This window comes from Dipteris shenzhenensis, chromosome 24 (genome assembly GCF_047967505.1).
Source record: "Dipteris shenzhenensis isolate YYH24624 ecotype China chromosome 24, Dip_SZ_1.0, whole genome shotgun sequence".
In the NCBI taxonomy this organism is placed as follows: domain Eukaryota; kingdom Viridiplantae; phylum Streptophyta; class Polypodiopsida; order Gleicheniales; family Dipteridaceae; genus Dipteris; species Dipteris shenzhenensis.
In genome coordinates, this window is record NC_141619.1 from 45,678,438 (window position 1) to 45,703,738 (window position 25,301).

Below are 25,301 nucleotides of genomic sequence, written 5' to 3' on the forward strand. Positions count from 1 at the left end.
ATGCTAATTATGTCTTCTCATCCCAATTTTTTTGTTGCTTTGCAACTTTTTGAAGCTAAAATAGGAGTGAAAATGGAGTAGTGGATGTTATTTTCAAAGGCTTAGGCCTTATCTTTTTCTCTACGACCATGTCCCACAAGTCCAATCTTTCATTTGATAAGCTTCCACCATGTCTTCTATCAAGGAAGGATGCTTTGTATATCAGTGATCAAGAGAAGAGAATAATTGCCATAATTATTGTCACCTTGCTTGCTATGCTAAAAATAGCCAAAAGGCTTTACAAGTCTAATATAAGGTAGGAATCGATACCAAAAAATAGTCAATAGGTGAATTTACAATGGTGGCATATGAGTGCAAAAAGTGCAGTTGTCCTAAAATCAAGGATCAAAGTACCAAGTGAGTCACGTAATTCTAATACAACCCATTGATAAGGTACCAAGGTGGCATCAGAGGTGTGAATGTGTAAATCAATGAGAGTCATTAGGGGATTTTCTCTAGTAAGGACTAATTGGATTGTTTAAGCAACGGGCTTAATTGACTTTGTGGAGTTACATCTCCTCTTAAAATGTGCTCAACTAGACTACATGTTAACATGAGAAATGCAACAAAATCATTTTTCCTTTGTTCTTGTGCTAGTATGGAAAGACTACAATAAATTAGGGGTGAATTCGATGATGAGGATGAGAAAATTTGTATTGTGTGCTACATTAGAAATTAGATCAAGAACACAGTGTGTCGAGCATGAGCTAATTAGTATTTTTGCATTTCAAAAGTACCCCCGAATTCCTCATGGAGAAAAAGTTATGGCAATTTGAAGATTTTGCCAAACTTTGTCCAAGAGAGTGCTCAAATATGGCACTACCATGTGTGTTAATAATATTTCAGCTAATGGTGCTAACGATATGGTAGCTAACATGGACCTATTGACGTTTTCTATTACCACATGTACCATATCTAGATGTAATGATAAGGCTTGTGAGCTAGATACTAATGTGGACCTTATCTTCAAAGACTATCTAACAAATGTTAGTTTGCCATGTGGCCTTTGTGTGTGGACGAGAGCTGAGGCTTTCCTTAAAGTGAGGAAATTCCATAAAGAAACAAGCTAGAAGGTGAAGGAAGCTTGCATAGATGGGGCTTCTTCCAACTTGTTTACCACGTTTTTTTTTACTTCTTGCTTATCAAATGAGACAAGTCAAGAGTTTCTCCCTCTTCCCATGAAGGCCAAAATGAGATTCTCTTCTCAAGGGATTAAGTTCTTGTTGGAGTGCAAGGTGCCTCATTTTGTAAGTTATTGTAGCCTACCACTGCCTTGGGCTATCAGATTTCGCATCACTAAGAACAAGAGAAATGCAAGAATGAGACGGACTTTCATCATCGACAACAAATATACTCTACTGCTATCAAACTTGCTATTGTCACATCATGTTGCTATTGTTGCATGGCTAAGTGCCATATGATGTGGAGTCGTCTGCATGTGCTTGATAGTTTCTACTATTGTAGGTCACCTATAGTTTGAGTTGCATAGTTGTAGTCCACTATTGAGAGTGTTGGAGTCACGTTGTCTAAGTCACTAGAATTTATTTGAGGGAAACTAGCTAAAACAAGTACTAAACTTTATCGCTTTTCTCAATTTAAGCCAACGTGCAATGAAAACAAGTGCTTAAATTATGGAGTGATGGGTTATGGAGGGAGTTTCAAGTAGGCCTCCTAGAGATAGACATAGATATGGTGGGTAGTATGACTATATTGCAAAGGATATTGAAGCTTCCATAAAGCTAATCAAAGAGAGCCACAATGGTTTCAAGTTTAAGCACAATAGTTTCTCAATCCCTCTTCTATTTCTTTCACAAATTAGAAACCTATCTCATAGCTACACTCAAAGAAGAAGCGCAATCTCTCTCAAAAGCACACTTAAGAATGAACCCATAAACATTCAAAAGACATGAAGATTCCAATGAGCATAAATCTCTCTATATAGCTCAAAATGAAACTTTTTGAATATGAGACAAAGTACAACACCAAAAAGCGACTTACTACATCTGGATAGCAAGAGAATCGAGGGCCCGAGTTATTATAGGGCATAACTACATTCTAGTATGTGGCCTTCTCACATTAGTTTAAGATTGAGAGTCTTTGGGTTTGAATTTGAATTCCCTAATCATTGCCTGCCCATCTCAATATTATTGCTTTGTGTGCTTCCTTTATTTTGGTGAGTTCACTATTTCTTTGTTTGAGCTAGATCTGAGTGAGCTCCTCAAACTAGCCCTCCGATCGGAGAGATAGATCTGGGAACAAATTCTCTAACAAAAAATACAAAACTAAATTTGAACATCTATTTATGCCATGAGGATCAAATCGTGCAAGTGGACCTGCGCACCTTTAAGGCACACCCAATGTCAAGACACCTATTTGTTGCAAAATATGACACAACAGATTGGACATCCCTGAAACTGTTCCAAACTTGTGTGATGGGAAGGCAGTATATGAGTTTTGGTATGCCCCTCTCCTTGAGCCAGAGTTGTGTCAAAATTGGATGCACATTCAGGCAAGTATTGACATCCCAAAAAGGATAGGATTCCAAATAACAACTCTCGAGTGGGAAGAGGTGAATACAGTGGTGACCCTATGAATGTTTAACATGCTCAAACTCCAAGAGGTGAGCAAGGGGGTAGTGAGGGTCAAATCGGACCTCCATTGGATGACATATGTGGGGGCCACTACTTCTCACCATGAGTTTTCCTCCAAATGGAGATCTCGATTGAGTAGAGTTACCTCTTCAATCGGCTCCATAAGTGCCATGGATGAGATCCCGTCAGATCCGAAGTTCCAAAATTCCAAGGCTCCCACCAAGGGCAAGGGAGAATCCACCCAAAAAGTGGAGGAGGAGGAGGATGAAGAAAAGGAGGACCTACAACAGGTTCCTTCTCATTATAAGGCCTACATGATAGAAGACCGCAAAATCTTATACCAGCAGGCCAAGAGAACCCAAGAAGAAGGTTGCTTCCAAGGATACGATAGCTCGATAAGTGAACCTGGCACCAGAAGGGGCGAAGCCACAACCGGTATGCATAGCAGATGACCTCACACCTAATGAGGAGCAGGCCTTAATTGCCCTCCTATGAGAGTACAAGGACTGCATGGCCTAGAACTATACAGACATGAAGGGCTTGCTCCCTGAAGTCGTGCAGTGCACTATACCCATGGTAGATGACATCACGCTAGTGCAATAGCGTCTGTACCCTATCAATCCCACATATGCGCTCATAGTGAGGGAGGAGATCCAAAAACTCATAGATGATCACCGCCTTCAAGGAGTACCTAAGGGACTTCATAGAAGTCATAGAAGTCTTCTTGGATGACTTGTGCATGAATTCAAAATGGGATGATCATTTGAAATACCTGAAGATAGTCATCAAGAGGTGGAGGTTGTACGGGATATCCCTAAATCCTCTCAAGTGTCAATTTTGGGTCAAACACGGAGTGATTCTCGGTCACATAGTGTCAAGAATGAGATCTCCATGGATTACAATAAGATCAAGCTCATTCTATAGCTACCCCCACCCACGAATGCCAAGGGAGTGCACCGGGTTACATGCCATATGGGTTACTATCGATTCATCATGTTCTACGTAGACATAGCCTGGCCATTGTAGAAGTTGTTAGTAGTAGTTGAGTTGACCGAAGAGTATCAGAGATCCTTCGAAGCCCTCAAGCTAGCTCTAGCTATAGCATCGGAATTGCGGGTCCCAGACTAGACTCCAATATTCCACGTCCACATAGATGCCTCAAAATTTGCCATCGGGTGCATGTTAGCCCAACTAGGGGAGTACAACCCGGACTACCCCGTGTACTTTGCCATTCAGCAATTTATCACGCCAAGGTTAATAACACTACAATAGAGAGGGAAGGTCTATCCATGGTGTATGTAGTTAAGAAGTTTAGGCATTACCTACTATTAGCCAACAAGGTCATCTTTTTTGTTGATCATCAGGCACTGCTATATCTGGTTAACAAGCCTTGCATGGTAGGATTCATAACAAGGTGGATGTTAATCCTCTTGGAGTTTGACTTCACAGTCGTGGTGTGTAAAGGAAAGACCCACATCCTAGCTGACCACCTCTCAAGGATTCCCAATGGAGAATCTCCCAATAGGAGTCGAGGATGACCTCCTAGATGCTCCCTTATTTCTCATTGACATAATTCTAGAACGGGCAGTTGAAATAGGCCACTACCTAGCAAATGGGCTACTTGGTCGATAAAATCGTAAAGAAGGACAAAGTTCGCAAACTCATGAAAGACACAATGCCATACCAACTAATTGTAGGCCAACTCTGCCACATGGGAAAATATGGCATTATGCATAGATGCGTGTGCAAACATGAGTATGTGGACGTGCTATGTGGACGTGCTTGAGGAAGCACATCTGGGAATAGCGGGTGGTCACATCACCGTCGTCGACATTACAGCATGTAAGGTGCTACAACCAAGCCTCTGGTGGCCAACCCTCTTTGGAGATGCAACCGATTTTATCAAGTGATGCGATCTCTGCCAAAGAGTGAAAATTCCCCATAAAGCGAATATGATGCCCCTAACAGGTATATTAACCGATCAACCTTTTGAGAAATGGTGCATAGATTTCATTGGTCCTATAAGCCCAACAGCTAAAGGAATGGGGACCAGGTACATCATCCTGGCTACAACTATTTCACCAAATGGGTGGAGGGCCTGGGTGGAGGGCCGAGCCACAAGGAAAGCTGATGTGCGGGCCACAACTTTTGAGAAATGGTGCATAGATTTCATTGGTCCTATAAGCCCTCTATAAGACTAGCAGCTAAAGGAACGGGGGTCAGATACATCATCGTGGCTATAATTATTTCACCTAATGGGCAAAGATCCTCAATCAACCTAATGCTCAACCCTCTAACTTGAGCATAGCCCAAAAGTCTATAAGAGGATTGTTTGATACCCCTTTCTTTAAGGGAATACTTTTTCAATTGCTCTTGGGTGGTTAACCTCACAAAACTTAAGTGTACCATGTGTGTTTAAAAGGAGGAGTTTTTTCAATTCAACTTTAGGGAAAATTTTAATAGGATTACAATAATAGGAGTTTTTAATTTCATATTTAGCTAAAAAACCAATTCGTAAGTAAAGAGGGGTGGTTCTATTAACGACGGGGGTGAAACTTTAGTTGAGCGGTTTTTAAAGTATCCCTTGAGCATGCAATACATTGGTTTTCTTAGTACTACAACCGCCAAGCAATCATCATTGCCGGACTGCAAGAGGTGCAAGCACCAAACAAAGGTTGTGAAGGGAAAGTTCAACAACAGAAGAAAGTGAATGTTTCATATGCAGATTGGACCCCTAAGAGTGAAGACCTAGAACACCACTTGATACATGAGAATTTCATGAGCCTCTAAATCTCCAAGAATGATGGATCCTATTGGTTTAGGTAAATTCTCCTCTGCGATAATCAACGAGGATCTTCACAATGACTCTATTGATGGTTATATTCACATGCACTGGTTGGGTTTCTACCTGGCATGCCCCGTGCTACATTCCTGGAATCTTGGGTTTGAAATAATTGGGTGAGAAAAGAGCTCTTGGTTACCAATGTTAGATCTCTAAGGAAGGGCTATTTCGTTTTGCTTTTTGAAAGGTAGATATGGTTGCCAAGGTCCTGCATTAGGGTCTATGGAGTATCCGAAATTAACCCTTATACCTTGGGAGGTGGATAGTCCAGATAACCAATGATCTGCTAAGCTGTCAGTCTAGATGGAGCTACCAAATCTACCCTTGTTGTCTCTCTACAAAACCAAGCTACCTCTCTCTATACTGGTCTAAGATAGGTGGTAAGTGTAGAGAAGGAACAATTCATAAACCCAAGTCGGAAACCCCACGTGTGCAATTGGATCTCATTGAGGAACTTCCTGTCACTTTTCCTTGGAGTTTCTCCTTAAAATACTCCAACATATCCCTCTCAAGAAAAGACTTCAAGAGGAACGAGAAATTTTTCATTGCCTTATTCTATCCCTGCTCCATGAAATTTTAAAGGGTAATAGCTCGAAAGACTTCAAAACTTATCGTATTTCTTATGGTAAGGCTTTGTACAAATGTTTGTGACATTCGTATCTAACACTGCATGTTCCAATTTGATTGATCCTCCATGAATGTGTTCTTTAATCTTATGGCAATGCATTTCAATATGTTAATAAATGGATGAAAATTTGGATGCTTTTAAATAGCACTCCCTATTTATCTAAGTAATTGTGGCTTATTTTTGTTTAATTGTATATTTTCCAAACTACATCGTAGCTGTATTGCATCACAAACTCTCAATATTCATGCCTTACTCTATTTCACAAGATGACAACAAGTTGTCAAAAAGTTTTACCTTGTTTTGCAATTGTTCATGATGCATATCGTGTACCAATGTTTAATACATAGATTTAAATCATTCATATTAAGAATGCTCCTACCTTCCTAAAACCCTCTGCATTCTACTCCCAAATAGCTGACAAGAGAGTGCAGATTGCATCATGGCCGATGTTGAATAGCGTTGAATCCTTAGTACCCCCCATCACTAAGCTGCATCATGTGACTAAGATGTACCACTCTATGATGCTAGCAACTGTCTCATATATTGTCCAATACAACAAAAGCTCTCGATGCCACGGAGTCGAAGGAGAGAATTCTGGGATATCTGGTGGTTGACTTGCTCCCCATCAATCAAATAAGCCACTGAGACTATCTTAATGAAGAAAGCATCTGTGCAACCAAGCCACCATGATGCAACAAATCCTTTGCACCTTGTGGTATCATCTCTAAGTCTCCAATCGCACATGAAAAGTCCCACTCTCGTCATCTGCACTAATAGGGCCCAATGGGTAGGCCACCATGGGCCATCAACCAAAAAAAGTAGGAGACCTTCCTTGGCCAAGGGTTGGTTTGAAGACAAGACCAGAATCTAGTAATGACTTCAAAGGGAACTTGCTGCTCCAAGTAGTGATGCTTTGTGAGGGGCTTTTAGGCGCATCACCCATCTGTTGTTGCTGATATACGGGTGTTTTTCACCTTTGTGATCTTGTCTAAGCTCTTGGTTCTAGGTGGATAGAACTACTCACTAGGGCTCCCCACGATCTCTCAATCCAGTTGGCCCTCCTAGAGCCATAGATGCTATTGAAGGAACTCAGCCGTGAAGGGTCCTGTATCAGGCTTCATCATTCTGTGAATATATGTCCTTGGGCTCTAATTCTGGTATGAAAGGTCTCCCTCAAAACATTGGAGAAGATTGAATACTCAAATCATTATTTTGCATTCCCTTGACACAATTACTGGAAACTTGGGCCATCTTGCAAGGGACATAGTTTTGAGTTGGAGAGGATCTCACTCCAAAATGATCGGATGCACACAAGAACCATGCAAGAAACCTTGACAGATCCAAGCCTGGTTCAAGTAATAAGGTGCAATCTAATCATGACCTATGAGATCATGCATTACAAAATCTTTGGACTCAAAAGAAGGCCTTGTAAGAGAGCTTTTCTTATGGGGACATGGGAGGAATACGTAAATAAATCTTCATATCATACTACCTGGTGGACACTAGGATATAACATGATTTTCCATTCTTTTAGTCTAACGTAAGCTTTTTCTAGTCTCTTCACCTTCCTTGTCACGTTTTTAAACTATAATCAAACTTTCCAACCAGATATTAAAGGGGTGTGATTTTTTGGTGAGCTTTTTGTCATGAGCTTTTTTACAATTTTCATGAATATTGCGAGCTTTTCATTCACCTGAGAGAGAGAGAGAAGGGGGGGGGGTCATGGAGTGGGGTGGGTTGAAAGTTTGGGTTGTGGTTGCAGTTAAGAGGAGAGAGGGGGGGGAGGGGAGATAAAGGAAAGGGGGAGGGACGAGCACATGGGTAAGGTGGCATGGAGAAGGGAGGGGAGGGGAGTTGGAACATATATTCATTATCATAGTGGAGAACGTAGAGGGGGAACTTATAAGGTATGCAAAGAGGAGTGCAAGGAGGAGAGAGAGGATGAGGAATGTGAAAGTTATGTTCATCTACTAAATGTAAAGGGGAAGGGAGAGCATGTGGGAAATTTGTTTATTTTCAAAGTGTATAATTTGACAAATTCAAAACAGGCCCCAAACAGGCCAAAATGACAAAAACACCATTTTTCCAATTTTTATCAGAATATGGTCATGTTGGTACTCCAAACGACCGGAATTCGACGAGGAATCCAAATATGAGGTCAAAAGTTTCAAATTATACACTTTTAAAATGTACATATCTCCCATAGTTCCTCCCTTCTACTTTGAATATGGACATATCTTCCATAATTTTTTGCCTCCTACTGCCACTCATATCCTCCCCCCCCTTGTGTATAGTATACACTCTTCCACCCCTTCCACATGCTATGAAAATGAACATATCCTATATTCTCTCCCCCTCTTTCTAACCTCCCCATCTTTCTTATAACAAAAACATGTATGGATTTCTAAAAAAAGCTCGCAAAAACAAAGGAAATGGTAAAAAAGCTCACATTAAAAAGCTCGCCAAAAGATTTCCCCCATATTAAAGCTCTTTTTAATTTTATATTTAATAAAAAGAGAGTGGGCATTGCCCAACAAATGCTATTAAAATTGAAACCCACACCTTATTCAAAATCCTTTAGCAATCAAAAAGAAGCTTTCAGATGCCACTTCCCCGAATTTCCCTTCCACTACCAACCCTTTTTCTTAAAACCAAATCCTCATTCAATTAGCATCTCGCTCCCATCTCCCACACTTTCCCCTTCCATCTTCTCAAATGAGCCCAAATTTATTCAAATTTGTTTGTCTTAGCTCCAGATATGTATATCATAAAATTAATTCATGGTGTAATATAGCATCTTTTGACAAACTGGCCCATAACCCATGGTTGATACTTTGAATTGGTAACATCCTCAATCGCCTTTTATTTCTCATTCTCCAACTCAACATCCAAACTCACACTGCCAATCACACTAATAATGATTGAATGAGACATGAGTATTTTAGCTAGACCCAATATAATCACACTACAATAGGGACATCAAACCAAACAAAACCAAATATCTAGCACCATCACTATTGGAGTCACACAAGATACCAAGTAAGAAATATGGCAATAAATTGAATTTCATAACACCAAGCACCTCAATGCCATCAACCTATCACATCCAATGCAATCTCAAAGTGCCTTGCTCCAAGTCTCCTACAAATAAGACATTAAATACAATACTTAAAACAAGTACCATCATAGCAAATGCTTTTTTGTCGTATGAGCTACCCAAGGAGAAGTACAACCTTGTTGCATCTTCTTCCTAATATTACAATGCAATGAAGGGAAATTCTCTTACACTAGAATGGGTGGAAGGGCAACAACAGTATCAATATGCACAAAGCAAAGGAAAGGAATTTTCAAATAGAAGCAAGGATCAATTCTTGTTTTTGAACTCCTTACTTTTGAAATTCTACCATTGATCTTGGCACCTCTCATTAGAGTAATCAACACTTGGGATCTAATGTTGATGTGTGCATACATTAGCGTGTGGTAGAGTGGTATACAAACATAAACGCTATAAATTTTTTGAATAGTAGATGTACATAAGGCCCGTCCTTCTGGCGTGCTCATCCTCCCTCATGCTCTCTATCACATGATATTAGTGCCCTTATTCACTTGTAACCTTGTGAGATCAAAGAAGTAAGGTGATTATAAGGAAGAGAGGAGTGGAGATTTATTAACCATTATTAGCCGCAAAAGTTTATAGAAAGCTGAAATTGTAGGATTAAATTGACCTTATCCTCCCTAGTGGCTGCATGAGTGATGTCAATAGTCGTCGTAACGAGGTGTCTAGGAGCTCCTTCAAGATACTACACACTCCCAACATCAACCTAGACTTAAAGAAAACATATCGTGATTGTACACACAAAAGCATAGCTTCTTCAAGGTTTCTTCCAATATAAATTATCATTTCTCTTTCCAAGAAACTTCCTCAAATCCAAATACATCGACAAAACATTCTATAAGCCTTTGTGTAATAATACATTCAGATGGCAAGTCTAAACAGCTCTCCCTTTTGAGAGAAGTGACCAATTTATCAGGAATCCCACATGGAATGATGTGAGAAAAATAATCAAGATCAGGATCGATATTCAAGGCCAAGCCATGTGATGAAATGCCTCCACTCGATATCTTTACCCCAATAGCTCCCAACTTTCTGTTTTCCACCCACACTCCAGTCTCTTTTGCCATCCGGCCCTTTGCCTCAATACCATAAAGTGCTGCTAGCTTAATCATGGTGTCTTCTAAGCCCTCAACATATTTCCTTGCTCCTAGCTTGGATTCTCGAAGTGATATAATGGGATAGAGAACAGCTTGATGTGGACCATGGAAAGTAACGTCACCTCCTCTATCAGTATAATGAACTTCAGCTCCAATGCTCTGAAGTGTTGAAGGAGAAGAAATTATATTTTGTGAAGTTCGGCGCTTTCCGAGGGTGAAAGTGGGTGGATGCTGCAGGGAGATTATAGTGTCAGAGATGATGCCCAGACGACGCTGCTCAACAAGCTCATTCTGGAGTTGAAGGGCATCCGCATATCTTACCAAGCCCATTTTCCATACCTCTAGTTTTCTTCTTAGTGCCATATTAATAGGCTCCAATTATAGAGTTTCCCCGTCTCAAGATTCATTGGAAGAGCAGCCTGCCCAGCAGAAACAGACGTAACTCCACTATCAGATTTGACTCATTGAAATTGCAAATTATCAAGAAAGCTAACCTCAGAACAGAGATATCCGTGGATTGAAGAATGCACATGCTGAAAACATAAAAACGATCAACCATTTTTCCATTTCATGATAGGGTAAGGCTACTTGTAAGGAAGCATGTGGCTCAGAACTAAGGAAGCATGCAGCTCAGAACTATATTCTTATCAAGGCTACATATCAGGAAGTATGCAGCTCAGAAGTACATTCTCAATTTCTCTGCCACAGCTGCAGTAGGGTATTTCTATGGCGCAGACTTGCATCAAGGGGGTCGTTCAAAGAATGTAAACCAAAGAAAACAAGTTTCATACATCTTGCATAAATAACGTCACGTGGTTACTAAGAATGTGGAACCCCAAGAAAAGTTTCATACGTGTTGCATAAATAACATCGCATGGTGCAACACACAGGCCAGGCCGAATGGTCTGCCACCTACAGACCAGTCTACAACTTGTTTGAAATAATGACAAAGTTAAGGGCCTACAGACTCAGGCAGCCTACCAGTCTGCCACGTACAGGCTGCCTTCTGCTGACCTGTTCAGTGTCTGCCAGTGCCCATAAATAGCCCTGGCCATCCTGCAAAACAGGCTGCAGTTCCTGCACTGCTTCAGCATCCTTGCACCCTGTTCCAGCAGATGGACACTGCCAACTGTCTGTACTGCAGGCCGTACAGCAAGCACCTCCCTCAGGTAGACCTCTGTCCTACCCAGGTCTACTGAATTTGCACCATCCTCATATGGGGGGGTGGGCATAGTTTTGGTGGGTTATGCCCCATGGAAAGTTGTGCTGCCAGGTTGGGATCTCTTGAATGTTGGCGGGTTGGATGGATTCTTGATTAATGCAGTGACAATTGGGTGCACCTGCCATTCAATTTTTCCCGCATGTCGAGAGGATGGTGCATGTGTCCACATACTGCCACGTTTTCCATGCCAGCTAGCAGGCTGCCATGCATACATCATCATCTGCAAAGGGGCTGCCACTTTAGCTGCTTCTGATGTGTTGTCAGACTACCACCTCAGCTTGCTGCCACATGTCATGGCTGCCATATCAGTTGGCTAATTGTACTTTCGGTTCTCTGCTAAATCTAGTAAGTGTAATTCTTGCTCATCTTTGCAATCTGGGTATTGTTGAAAAATGTCTAAATGCAGGTTTTCCAAAATAGTCAGTTTTTGTTATGTTTTTAACACAAAGGCTGGAACAAAGCTTCGTCACTTGTTTGACAAACATATACAAAAAAAAGTTAGATGTATTGATCCAATTAGAGAACATCTGCACTATTTTCAAATTTCCTCGCCTTATAGATCCCCTTATGCTCAATTGCCCTTTTTCCTTGCTGTGATCCAGTCCTCTCATGAGTTTGATACTGGGCAGAAAGCACGGGTGTTGTCATTAGTAGGCTGCAAGTTAATAGTCCAGAATGTTGGAGGTGTGCCCCATGAGTAATGAGTCCTTTCACGCCTGGACTTATGACTTGTAAGGGTGTCCTGGCCTTTTGGAGCCTTGCAAGTTGCTACCTAGGATACAGTTGATAGGATACAGAATGTGTTAGAGTTAGATGCCTAAATGCTTGAACCTCTGGAGCCTCACTGTGTAAAGACCCTGAGCATACGTTCAAGAATAGGGTGACAATGAATGTCCAGGAGATAGGATGCTAAGTGTGATGAGGGAAGCTCCCTCTCCCTCTCCAGAGCTATCGCACCCTCAACTTCCCTACCATACACTCAAAAGCATTGGAAAGGGGTATCGATTGAACAAACTCCATACTCAAAGTAACATGTGTGATACAAACGATGAACGCAAGACTAATTCAACATCTGGTGGCTTGGATGCCTCAGCCTACAATGCTGCGTGTTAAATGTCGGCCCACACGGGTTGCACGGAAACCTGTAAAAGAAGGCATTCTAAGACTCAATGGCTCATATCAGGGTACTACGGATGCTTTTGCCAAGTTCTCTTCCATTATCAGGGTCATCTTCATATTCAAGAGTTGACACGTCCCAGCACTCCTGAAACCCCTGATCTGCAAAATAACCACACACAACATCAGAACTGAGCAGGCTGCTCACCACCCAACCGTGACATCTACGGGATGTGATCCCGAATCAGAAGATGTCCCCTCCGAGCCACGAGCTGAGCTACTGGCACGAACTCCCAATCAGATCCAAACGAGCCTGGTGTCCCATACCACCAGGTGGCGCTGTGAAGCCCTGGATCTGCCACTGGGCCTTGGGCTACGCTAAGATGCAGGCGCGCGTCCGCGACACAATCCAGGATCAGACCTAGCACCTGGGAACGAGACTTGCTCCCAACTGCACACTGAGAACTGAACCCCCTGGGCCTCTTTTATAGACTCGGGCCCCGGCGCCAAAAATAGCGAAGACCTATAAATAGTTCGTACCCTTGCCACTCAACCCGAGAATCAAGCCTGCCTAGCTAAAAGCCTCCCCAGGCTAACCTGAGCTAGTTCTGTGTAACTAGTACACGTCAGATACCAATCCGTGCACATGACATACTCCCCCTCCTCTAAGAACTCACTCCTGAGTTTGCTAGGAAATCCGGAAATGTTCTTTGGAGGTTTTGTAATGTCTCCCATGTTGCATCCTCCTCAACACGATCCTTCCACTTAATCTTGTATTCCGTGATAGTACGATTTCGAATCTGTCTTTCACGAAATTCAAGAATAGATTCAGGTTCGTGAGGAATAAAAGTCAAATCTGTAACTTCTATAATCTCATGAGGAGAAACAAGTTGATCATCTGCACCCAATACTTCTTTCAGTCTACTGACATGAAAGACTGGATGTACTTTAACATCAGGAGGCAATTCTAGTCGATATGCAACCGGTCCAATTCTTTTAATGACCTTGAATGGGCCACAGTATGGGGGATAATTTCGGAACCAAACCAGTACTTAGGCTCTTGGATTCCTTAGGAATTCTCAAATATACCATCGTTCCTTCAGAGAACTCTCTGGGTGAACGATGTCTATTAGCATAAAATCTGTCCCGATCTTGGGCACTTCTAATAGACTCCTTGGCAAACTGCAACATTTCCTGCATGTCTTGCAAGAAGTTCTTAGCAGCATCATTTTGAATCCCTTTTAATCCAACCATAACTGGTGACTTAGGTTGAAACCCGTACATAAGCATAAAAGGACTGTAACCTGTACTAGAATGCTTTGCACTGTTGTAAGCAAATTCAATCATGGGTAGATAATCTTCCCATGAAGACTGTCTCTTAGATACATATGCCCGAAGCATGTCTTCAACCAACTGGTTGACCTTCTCTGTACTGCCATCGGATTTTGCATGATCCGAGGAACTCATACTTAGAGTAGTTTCCAACTTCTCAAATACAAGTGTCCAAAAGTTACTTGTAAACTTTGAGTGCCTGTCACTGACTATGTCAGATGGCAAACCATACAGCTTGAACAAGTGGTCCACAAACTCGTGAGCCAACTGAACAGCTGAAATAGTTGTTCTTGTAGGTAAGAATCTAGCCATTTTTGTCAAACGGTCGACTATGACCCAAATAGAGTCATGACCCTTGCGCGTTCGGGGCAAACCAGTAATAAAATCCATGGAAATACTTTCCCATTTATTACCTGGAATCTGTAAAGGCTGTAATAAGCCCGCGCTTCTAAGGCGTTCAGCCTTAGTAACCTGACAAACCCGGCAACCTACTACATAGTTCTCTATAAATGCACGCATCTTAGGCCAATAAAAGGTATGCTTCACAAGAGACAGAGTCCTATGTATACCTGGATGTCCCGCACTAGGAGCATCATGACACTCCCAGAGAATCTTGGATTTAAGGTCCAGAACATCAGGCACACAAATCTTTTCATTCCGGAACAGCAAGCCGTTCCTAATCATCCACTGACCTCCCGCCGCCTGTATCCTAGGTGGCACAATCCCTGAGTCCTGGTCAACCATGGAGCTCCCATCCTGGACTCTCTGCCAATAAGAACTGAAATGACTATCAGTTGCGTATAGCCCTCTCAAGGATTGAAATAGGTCTGAGGATATTTCCGTAAATGACAAAGCATTTACAAACTTAACTCGACTTAAGGCATCCGCCACACTATTCAACGAACCCTTACGATAACGTATTTCGAAATCAAAATCCTGCATTAGCTCTGCCCATCTAGCTTTCCTTCCTCTCAATTCTGATCCATCACACACATACTTAATTGACTGGTGATCAGTCAATACAAGGAACTTTGACCCATACAAGTAGTGTCTCCAAACCTTGAGAGCATACACTACAGCATAAAGTTCCTTCTCAAGTGTGGGCCAACGATACTGGGTGTCGTCTAGCTTCTTACTCTCAAAAGCTACAGGTCTGCCCTCTTGGAATAAAGCTGCCCCAATCGCATAATCACTTGCATCGGCCTCTAAAACATAAGGCCAGGTAGGATCGGGTAATGCAAGAACGGGTGCTTCCTTGATAGAAAACTTCAAGGTTTCAAAAGCCTTGTTCATTGCATCATTCCAAGGGATCGGCTCAGTAGACCTGCGTCCACGACCTTTCAATATGTTGGTCAAGGGTGCCGTGATATGTGAATAATCACGCACTGACTTCCGAAGAAATACCGTAAATCCTAGGAAAGAACGAAGTTGTTTCACAGTCTGAGGGATAGGCCATTCTAAAACCTTCTGGATACGATCCAGATCAATGCTAATACCTTCAGAAGAAATCTTGTGTCCTAAGTAAATGATCTCCTTCATAAAGAAGTCACATTTACTCATCTTGGCATAAAGCTTATGCTGTCTTAGAACAAGTAAGACAACCCGAAGGTGTCCTATATGATCCGCAAGCGTTTTACTATATACCAAGATATCATCTAAGAACACTACAACAAATTTGCCTAGATAATCTCTGAACAAATCGTTCATCATATGCTGAAAAGTAGCAGGAGCATTGGTCAAACCAAAAGGTAATACGAGGAACTCGTAATGACCATACCTAGTCCGGAATGCGGTCCTATCTATGTGTTTAGCATAGATACGGATTTGGTGATAACCCGTACGCAAATCAATCTTAGTGAAATACTTCGCTCCGGCCAAACGGTCTATCAAATCATCAGAACGAGGTAAAGGATAGCGGTTCTTAATTGTAACTTTATTTAGTCGTTTATAATCTATACACATTCTCCAGGAAGAATCTTTCTTCTTTCTTAAGAGGACAGGTGCACCCCAAGGTGATTTACTTGGGCGGATATAGCCCATATTCAGGTAATCCTGAAGCTGGATAGCTAACTCATCCTCCTCTACCTGGCTCATCCTATAAGGTAGTACACTGATAGGTTGAGCCCCTGGGACTAAGTCTATGCGATGATCTACTGCCCGTTCTGGAGGTAAACCTTCCGGCAGTTGAGCTGGGAATACGTCCTTAAAATTATCTAACAACATTCTCAATTCACGGTATTCAAACACACTTAATTCATTCTTGTTAATTACCGAAACAACAAATGAAGAAAGTGGAATCAAAACACACTGATAGACATCATAATGAGAATTGTTTAATATATTCCGAAGCTGCATCGCAGATACAATAGGCCCCTGAGAAGGGGGAATCTTATCACACTGAATACAAAATTGGGTGTCCTTATCTACAAAAGAAAGCGTATGCTCCGTCCATCCGATCTGAATATTGTGGGTTTTAAACCACTCTATCCCGATCAGCAAGTCTACATGCTCTAGATGCATAACATAACATGTGAGAGCTCCTGTGTAGGCTTGAATCCGGATGGGAAGCGCTTCAACCTTGCGATCCCAAAACTGCTTCCCAGCTGGAAGCTGCACCTCGTAGGTGTGGTCGCTAGGTACTGTGGACAGCCCCATCTTCTGCACAAATTTGTAATTAACAAAATTGTGAGAGCTGCCCGGATCAAAGAGAATGTGAACCTGTTGGTCCCTAACTTCTCCATAAACTCAGAAAAGATCATGGGAACCAAACAACGAAGTATTAAAGGTACAATTACAAGAAAGGGGGCAGGTAATGACATTTACTGAAATACCTGTCATCGTGACTTGGTTGGCTCCCTTGGCTGCGGTACGTGGACCCGCCTGGAGCTTCGGTCCTAGCACCAATTTTTGGTTCTTCCGCTTAGGACACTCATTCTTCGTGTGGCCCCGCTCCTCGCAATAAAAACATCGGCCTTCTTTCTTGAGCCTGAGAGTGCGAAGGAAACGGGCCTTACCATTCTTCGCAGGAGTTAAGCTTTTCCTGGAGGCGTTGTCCGTAGACTTCGTCTCCCCAATACCAGTCGCATGCTGAAAGAACTTGCGTTTGTTCTTTCCACTCGTTTCGGTAACTGTGGTTGCCTTGGTACCGGCCATGGTATCATCATATATGCGCGCATATGTCATGGCCTCCTGCAATGTTGTGCACTTGTTATTCTTAATCTGTAACTTATAGGAGTCTGGCAAACCATCCACGAAAAAACCTAACAAGGTTACAGGATCCATTTTAGTGGCCCTGGTTTGCAAATCCCTAAATCTTTGAAGATAAACTTCAAAGGTCAAATTCAATTTTGACATATCGAGGGCCTTGAGCTTGCCGACGATATCGTAGTCATCTTCCTTCTTCAGGAACTCCTTCCTGAAGATGCCCTCAAAATCTGTCCTAGTATCAGGCTTAGGCTGGAGTTCTTTCCACCAAAGCAAGGCTTTACCTGACATAAACCCTGCTGCAAGCTGAATCTTTTTCTCATCTAGATAGGGGTGAAATTGGAAGTGTACTTGCCACTTGTGCAACCAAGTGTCAACCACCTCCTTTGTTCTTGATTTTTGGTCACCTGGAAAGGGATCCGGGGTGATATTCGGGCCTAGCACGGAAGCCATGGCATCCACATGCGTGAGTGCCTGAACCGTGCTAGCCAGAATAGTCAGAGTTGCTTGTATCCCCTGGAGTTGCTGTGTCAACCCCGATTGATTAGCATTGACCTGCTCAAATTTACCATCAAGAGCAGTCGTAAACTCACTGAAGGCTTTCTTAGTTATCAGGTCGTCATAGAGACCCTGATCATCCTCTCCCACTGGAGTGTAATCTAAGTCCTGCTCTCCCATAGTGAACTCGGGATTTGGAGCATCAGACATGGCTGAAAACTGATTTGATTACAAACGGAGAGAAATAACTGATTGAAACGAAGCACAGAGGAAGATGGAGCAGAAGGAAACCGTCCCGAATGAAGCTGACGGAAGGAGATGCTGAAATCTGGCGAATCGAAAGACCCAGAGTCACGGAGCCTCCCCGAACCCGCAAACCGGATGCACAGGCTGCAGTAGAAGCTGTGTGGACTGCTGACGTGGCCTGTACGGCTGCTGACGCAGGCCGTACGGTGGCTGCAGGTGCTGGCGCAGCCTCTGTTCGGAGTAGCAGCCGGTATAGGAGCAAGCGGAACAGTCCGTACAGGCTGTACAGCTGTCGCTGGAGCTGTACGGACTGGTACGGAAGCTGCGGGAGCTGTGCAGGGCTGACGCAGGCAAGGACTGATGCAGGGGAGCTGTTCGAAACAGGGCGCAGGCTGTACGGAAGAGGCTGACTGGGCACGAAACTCGAGGTAGGGGCTCGAAACTCGAGGATGCTTGTGGTAGCCTAGCACCCAGCCCCCCACCTATATAGGGTGCAGGGCTGCCTTATTTGGAAGCTAGGCTTCCAAAAAAGGCTGAGCCCCCCTCCAGCTTTGGAGGGGTGCTTTTTCGAAAAAAGCACCTGAGCCCCTCCAGCTTTGGAGGGGTGCTTTTTTCGGAAAAAGCACCTTCCTCCTGCGCAGGCTGCACGCAGCCCTAGGCGCAGGCTGTTCGCAGCCTGTTGCGCACGCTGTGGACAGCCTATTGCGCTGGCTGTGGACAGCCTTTTACGCAGGCTGTCCCGCCTCTACCGCCTCGCCTACTGCGCCCCTTCCTAAGCTCCGCATCCCTTCGTCCCTTGCAGTCTTTTTCCTGCACATCACTCCTTTTCTGCTCTCTTTCTCCTCCCTCTAAACTTCTCTCCGTAGCCTTCAGGAATTTCGATTCTATCTCACTCCTCTTCTTCTTCCTTTTCCAGATATCTCTTCACCCCTTCTACCCCAGGTAGTCAGCAAAAACGCAGCAGGAAATTTCGAATTTTAGGGCATACCTGGAAGAGAAATCCGTCAAAATTCTCGCACCAGAAGTTCCTACCTCAGGAGTTGGCTCTGATACCAACTGACACGTCCCAGCACTCCTGAAACCCCTGATCTGCAAAATAACCACACACAACATCAAAACTGGGCAGGCTGCTCACCACCCAACCGTGACATCTACGGGATGTGATCCCGAATCAGAAGATGTCCCCTCCGAGCCACGAGATGAGCTACTGGCACGAACTCCCAATCAGATCCAAACCAGCCTGGTGTCCCATACCACCAGGTGGCGCTGTGAAGCCCTGGATCTGCCACTGGGCCTTGGGCTACGCTAAGATGCAGGCGCGCGTCCGCGACACAATCCAGGATCAGACCTAGCACCTGGGAACGAGACTTGCTCCCAACTGCACACTGAGAACTGAACCCCCTGGGCCTCTTTTATAGACTCGGGCCCCGGCGCCAAAAATAGCGAAGACCTATAAATAGTTCGTACCCTTGCCACTCAACCCGAGAATCAAGCCTGCCTAGCTCTAAGCCTCCCCAGGCTAACCTGAGCTAGTTCTGTGTAACTAGTACACGTCAGATACCAATCCGTGCACATGACAAGAGTGCTCGTGGTTTGTGGAAGCCATCTCTGCAAATTGCAATTGTGGAATCTGTGCAAGCATGTCACATGCACCCCTGCACTTGGGTGCAAAGTGACACATTGGCTACATCGACAAGTGCGTAATAGTTCCCTAATAGGAGATTTTGTTGTATGCTGTGACCCCTTTGTGAGCCCTTGTCCAAAGACAGTCAGGCACAAGCTACGTAAGTCAGTCTCTCAGCCTTAGGTCAAGTCAGAAGATCAGTCCTTGTTCACTAGTACCCACTAGAGAACCGTAGGGTAGTGCTTCCGTCTTAGGTTTAGGGATAGGTTTAGGTCCAGCCTAGGATAGGAGCCCTTATGGGCCCCCTCAAGGCTGGAACAAGTGAAGAGAATGGCAAGGGAAGGGATGCGTTTATAGGCTACCCTGCACCCCTCCCTAGGCTGCCATTTATGGGGCCTAGGGCTGCCTTTATGGGGCCAAGGGACCAGCCAACCAGCCCCAAAAGCCCTATAAATAGGGGGCCTCCATGCCCTCTTTCCTCATTCAGTTCTCCCAGTGCTTCAGCCTCCTATAGCTCCTCCTCAGCCCCCTCTAAACAGCCTAACACTCACCCCTAGTGGCCCTCTAACCAGCCTCAGCCTTTGGCATCAGTTCAGCCCTCTGGGAAGGTGTTCACACAGCGCATCAGACGGGGAGTCGGGACAGCGAACGGAGTAAGGTTTGGGGTCTGTTTTAGCAGCTCTTTTCAGTTATCTCTTACAGTTTTACACAGCTCATTCTCAGCTCTTTATTTTAGTCATCTCTCAGCTCTCTTATACTCCTAACTTTCACTCTCTCACTCACGCAGTAACCCTGCATTCCGATGGGCAGCACAAGCCTCTCCCTTGCCTTGCAGAAGCGTCCTGCATCATCAGTGTGGACAGCATCAAGCCTCGGTATTGGTCAGTGTTGCCTCTTAGGTCTTTGGGTCTGCTCTACGTGTGCACAGTGAGCTCTTCAAAAGCGCTTTCCGTGCTCTCTGGAACTACCTAGTACCTCCAAGATCCATAATGTTTTCCATGTATCCTTGCTGAAACCACATGTCGGACAGCATGTCCAGGTTCTTCCTGAGTTGCCTCCTATGGATGAAGAGGGCCACATAATCTATGTGCCGGAGCAAATCAAGGGCTTCAGAGATCATGTACTCAAGAACAAAGCCTACACAGAATACCTCATCAAATGGAAAGGTTTAACGAAAGATGAGAATTCTTGGCAACCTGAGAGCATTGTGCAGGACTACCCCTATCTCCTACAGAGCTGATCAGTTTCTGTTGTATCCTTCTCATCCAGGGCAGCCTCTTGGAAATTTTGAGAGCAAAATTCTTTGGGAAGGGATGGTTGTAATGAAGGTGGGAAAAAGATGGATTTTAAGGGGAAAATAGATGGGAGAATAGTAGGGGAAATGTGGGAACTGTGGGGGACTATATAAGTCAACCCAAAAGGATTGTAAGGGGCTATTGATTTGACGTCTAATCCACTTCTCCTTGCTTCCTTCATCACTTGTGTACTTCCAGTCTTGTTCTCTCTACTTCCCTCCCCTATTCCTTCTCTATCTCCCCCTGCCTTCCGTGGCTCTCTCACTTCCCCATTCACCTTCACTGCATCCATAGTACTACATTTTCAATTTGGTGTACACCTTATCCTTGCCTTTCATACGCTTAAGTCTTTCTTTCTGAAAATGCAGCGGCACCCAATCACCTTCTTTCAAAACCAACTCACAACGGTGACGATTGGCTGCTCGCTTCTGTTTTTCCCAGATCTTCTAGAGGGCCTCCTTCACCTTCTTATAGGTTGCATCCAAACTTTCCACATACCAATCTGATACAAAGATCTTTTCGTTCATGTGCAAAATGGAAGGTACCTTTCTTCCACCCTCTATTATTTCAAAGGGTGCTCTCCCTGTGAAAGAATGCACTGTATTGTTGTAGGCAAACTCAACCAATGGCAAAAACTGTTTGCTGGTCTGAAACATAGCATTTCAGAAGATCCAAGGCAGTAGAATTTGTCTCTTTTGAGTGTGAGTGGAAAGAGGATGAAAAATTCAGCACTGAAGCGCATTGCCTTTGAGAAAGGTGGCTGCCTTTTTTATGACTCTGTGAAGTTGCCACCAGCATATACTGCATCAAACTGCTGTACAAAGTTCAAGGCCTTCAGCTTGTCCTGCATTCCATTGAAAGTTTCAAACTTTACTGCAGCCCCACCTTCTTTGAAGTCCTTTAATTTGCTCTTGGGTGCAACATTGTCATACGCATGTGGCTGCAAAAATGGAAGTGCCATTGTCTGTTCCATGCTCTGTGCAGTCCCCCCACTTCCCATGGCTAGGTCTACCATTCCAGGTCCCATTCCCTGTTCCGTTGAAAGTTTCGAACTTTACTGCAGCCCCACCTTCTTTGAAGTCCTTTAACTTGCTCTTGGGTGCAACATTGTCATACGCATGTGGCTGCAAAAATGGAAGTGCCATTATCTGTTCCATGCTCTGTGCAGTCCCCCCACTTCCCATGGCTAGGTCTACCATTCCAGGTCCCATTCCCTGCATTTGAGGCATGTTAATTGAACCACTCATCATTCTAGGCATTCCCATTTGCATTCCGGGCTGCATCCCAATGTTGGCATACATCATGTTTCCGTTACCTGCCTGCATACCTCCCATCATAGGTCGCTGAAAATTCTGCATGCCGGGCTGCAGACTTACCAAGTAAGTTCCAGCCATACCCATCCACTCTATAGGCTGTCCAACCATGCCTGAAAGATAGAACCTCCTCCAAAATACCTTGGATGCATTATTGTGGGGAGAAAAGTTTGCTGTCCTTGATTAACGGACTTAAAATTGCTGGCCTGTTGGGGGTTTCTCCATCCCAAAACCAACTGAGGGTATCATGGGTGGCTGTCCACCAAGGGGTGAATGTTGAGGAGTGCGCCTTTGCTTCTTCTGCTTCTTTTTGGCTGCCTTTTTCCTTCTAGGAGGAGCATTCAAAATCTCAGCCAAGTTTTGAGTTAATTGCATGAGGGTGCCCACTGCACCTTAAAGAGAGCTTATGCATCCAATTCTTCAGCCCCATCTTGCGAAGCCTCAGTGGCATGCTCTAAGGGAATATACTTATTACTGTTCCTCATTATCCTGCACCCCACCCCAACATTCGGCTCTTCTTCTTTGCTTTCTTCATCCCATGGCCCAGATTCAGAGGGCTATGAGTCGTCCGCCCGATCACTAGGTGTGTTCACCATTGTGGCTAAACTTTGTGGCTGTATGAAAAAATTGCAGCAAATGCTTCCTTATACCAGCACTACTAGGGCTCACCTCTGTGAGAAGATGGTGATTATCCCAACAAGGGAACCACTGAAATCGACTTTCAGTAAACTAAAGGACAATAAACCATAACTAGTTGGACTTCCACACTGTTCACAGCCACAATGCATCATTTCCAGCCACTTCCATAGTTAAATATCAATGGGAAAACAAATTTATACACACGAAAAGGGAGGCTAGAGTGCCCAACTCAGAAATCAAGTGCAAGAGACACAAATTGGCCCCAAATGCTTTGGTACCCCTTTCGGTATTTATTTAGTTCTTCTGACAATGAAAAAAAGCTTTTACAACAAGGGCTCACTCCCTTGCACTCTGATTCATTGGCAAATCCACTATCCAAGCCAATTCGTGGCTTTGAATTACATCCAATCCCAACACACACTAGAACCCATCTGCTAAGGCAAGGCTAAGGCATTTCCCATTGTTTGTGCCCACAGCAAAGCTGTCCATGCATTCCACAAGGCATCCAGCTTGCTTCAAATTGCTTGGCAGTCCCACAAGCCAATGTCTAGCCTCTAAGGGCAACATTGCAACAACATAGATATCAAACTGCGCACATGACCTCAAAATAGGAAGAAATCCACGCACTGCCCCTCTGGCACCAATCTAGGCACACCCTTTGTGACTGGGTGTTTGTCCACAGCCTGAATGGCTAAGGGGGAAACTTCCAACAACAAAAAGCAACAACAAGCTTCAAAAATAGCAAATGGAAACCAAAATGAGGGTCGGAACAGCCGTACCCGTTGTCCTTGGAAGAGGGGTAAGCTCTGCAAAGGCTAGCAGGAGAAATGGGCAGCTAGGAGGGAGGCAGGGGGGGGGTTCCCCAGCCGCAGGACCCAAATCAACTGGACGCAAATAGATTGATTCAGCATGAACCAAGTCCACAGCCAGGTGGTGGTTTCACAGGCATCCAAATGCAGCACCCGGGAGGGTTCGACCACATAGGAACCCCAGCCAGTTAGACAAAGCCACGCACATTGACAGCCCTAGTTGAATCTCCTACAAATGGTGTGGCAAGCTTCCAGAGCATGGCTCAGGTAGTAGAACAGACCATCAGTTGTGAGCAGAATCTACCTACAGTAGCCTTCTGAGCAAGTTGACTCTTTTCTATAGCAGCCTGGAGCGGTCCGCTGACTGCAGGAGCAACCTACAACAGGGCGGGCAGAGACAAGACGTCAGCCTGCTACAGACCAGGTTGACCTCCAGTCTAGGCTCTGGGGCCTGTCAGCCTATAAAGGGAGGCCCTCGGCTCGTTTCATGCATCAGCCTTCAGTGGCAGTTCAGCAGCAGTTCAGTTTATCCTCTGCAGACTTTGAGGCAGGCCACAAAAGATTCAGCAGATCTACAGCAGCCTAGTCTTCCCTGTGGGAAACAGTTCATGCTCACAGGGTGGGACACCATCTCAGTTTGCCACAGTAGCAATCCATAGCCACAAGACAAAAGGTCATTTTCAGTCAGTTGCACACTTTGCATGGGCACGTTGAGCTTCCTTGCTCTTCCAAAATTTTCTCTGAAAAAAAAGGTCATTAGGTGAAATTTCCATGAGGTTTGAACAGTATACATGAGGTTGCCTAAGCGCTTTGCGCTAATCATTGTACCAGCTATTCAGGGGAAGGACTCCTCTTGTGGCTTTCCCAGTTGCGCTTAAAAATGAAAATTTTGCCTACGCGTTACCGGGTTCACTCCTATCTGTATACCTCAACACTCACGACCTGGTTCACCTCTATCGGTATACCTTGAGAGTCAAGATAAACGATATCTTGAAGAAGCAGCCATATTCCGTGTCTATCGCACACATAGCTCCCCATGGGCCGTGTCGGGTCACGCGCCGGAGCGTACAGAATAGATACTAAAGATGAAGAATCTATGTGGGCCGTTCCGTTTGCTAGCCACCTGATCAAGGACAAAACGAGTAGGCGTGGAACGTGAAAGATCATGAACCACGCAAAGTGGACACGGCCATTCCCACGGAAGAAGCTGCCGTCGGACCATCAATACAACAATGCAGTACCAAATTGAAACGAGGAAACAGGAACGAGCAGAAACGATGCGTCAATTGCAGAAGCAAGATACCCAAAAAAAACAATTCATTTCATGAAAGAAGGAAGACAAGTACCCAAAAACTGCATCGTTGGTGATGAGGATAAGCAATCGATAAAGGTCCCTTCTTATCATCGGCACACGTATGTCCTGCCATTTCCCAATGTGCATATATGTCAGGTTTAAATTCGAAAGGGAACTCGGCCTCCACTCCCCCAATCCAACACCTGCCAATCCATTGCCCGGAGGTCCATCTGAGTCCCAGAGCACTCCCTCTAGATCAATCAGGATGTTGTCCGACGTACCTACAGCGCAAACTACAAACCGAGGAGGAGATCAATACTCAGCAAACGTCTCAAGAGCCAATCGCAGCGTTGCCACCTCGCCTTCTCGATCATCCAAGAAGCGTACACCAGCTTTA

The 25,301-nt window shown here is 44.3% G+C and overlaps 1 protein-coding gene across 6 annotated transcripts; it reads right to left on the reverse strand.

Moving 5' to 3' along the window:
* Nucleotides 1-9,986: 9,986 nt before the first annotated feature.
* LIP2 (lipoyltransferase 2) lies at nt 9,987-25,089 on the reverse strand. Of its 6 annotated transcripts, none has more exons than XM_087395726.1 (3): nt 24,957-25,089; nt 10,652-10,731; nt 9,987-10,543 (listed from the first exon to the last, which is right to left on the reverse strand). In XM_087395726.1, the coding sequence occupies exons 2-3, from the start codon at nt 10,673-10,675 to the stop codon at nt 9,998-10,000; spliced, it is 570 nt and encodes a 189-aa protein (XP_087251852.1). In that variant the 5' UTR covers nt 10,676-10,731; nt 24,957-25,089; the 3' UTR covers nt 9,987-9,997. The 6 variants fall into 6 exon arrangements, with proteins under 6 accessions (XP_087251852.1, XP_087251851.1, XP_087251853.1 ...); XM_087395725.1 differs by having other exon boundaries at nt 10,634-10,731; XM_087395727.1 differs by lacking the exon at nt 24,957-25,089 and adding an exon at nt 24,734-24,921.
* Between the last annotated feature and the right edge of the window lie 212 nt (nt 25,090-25,301).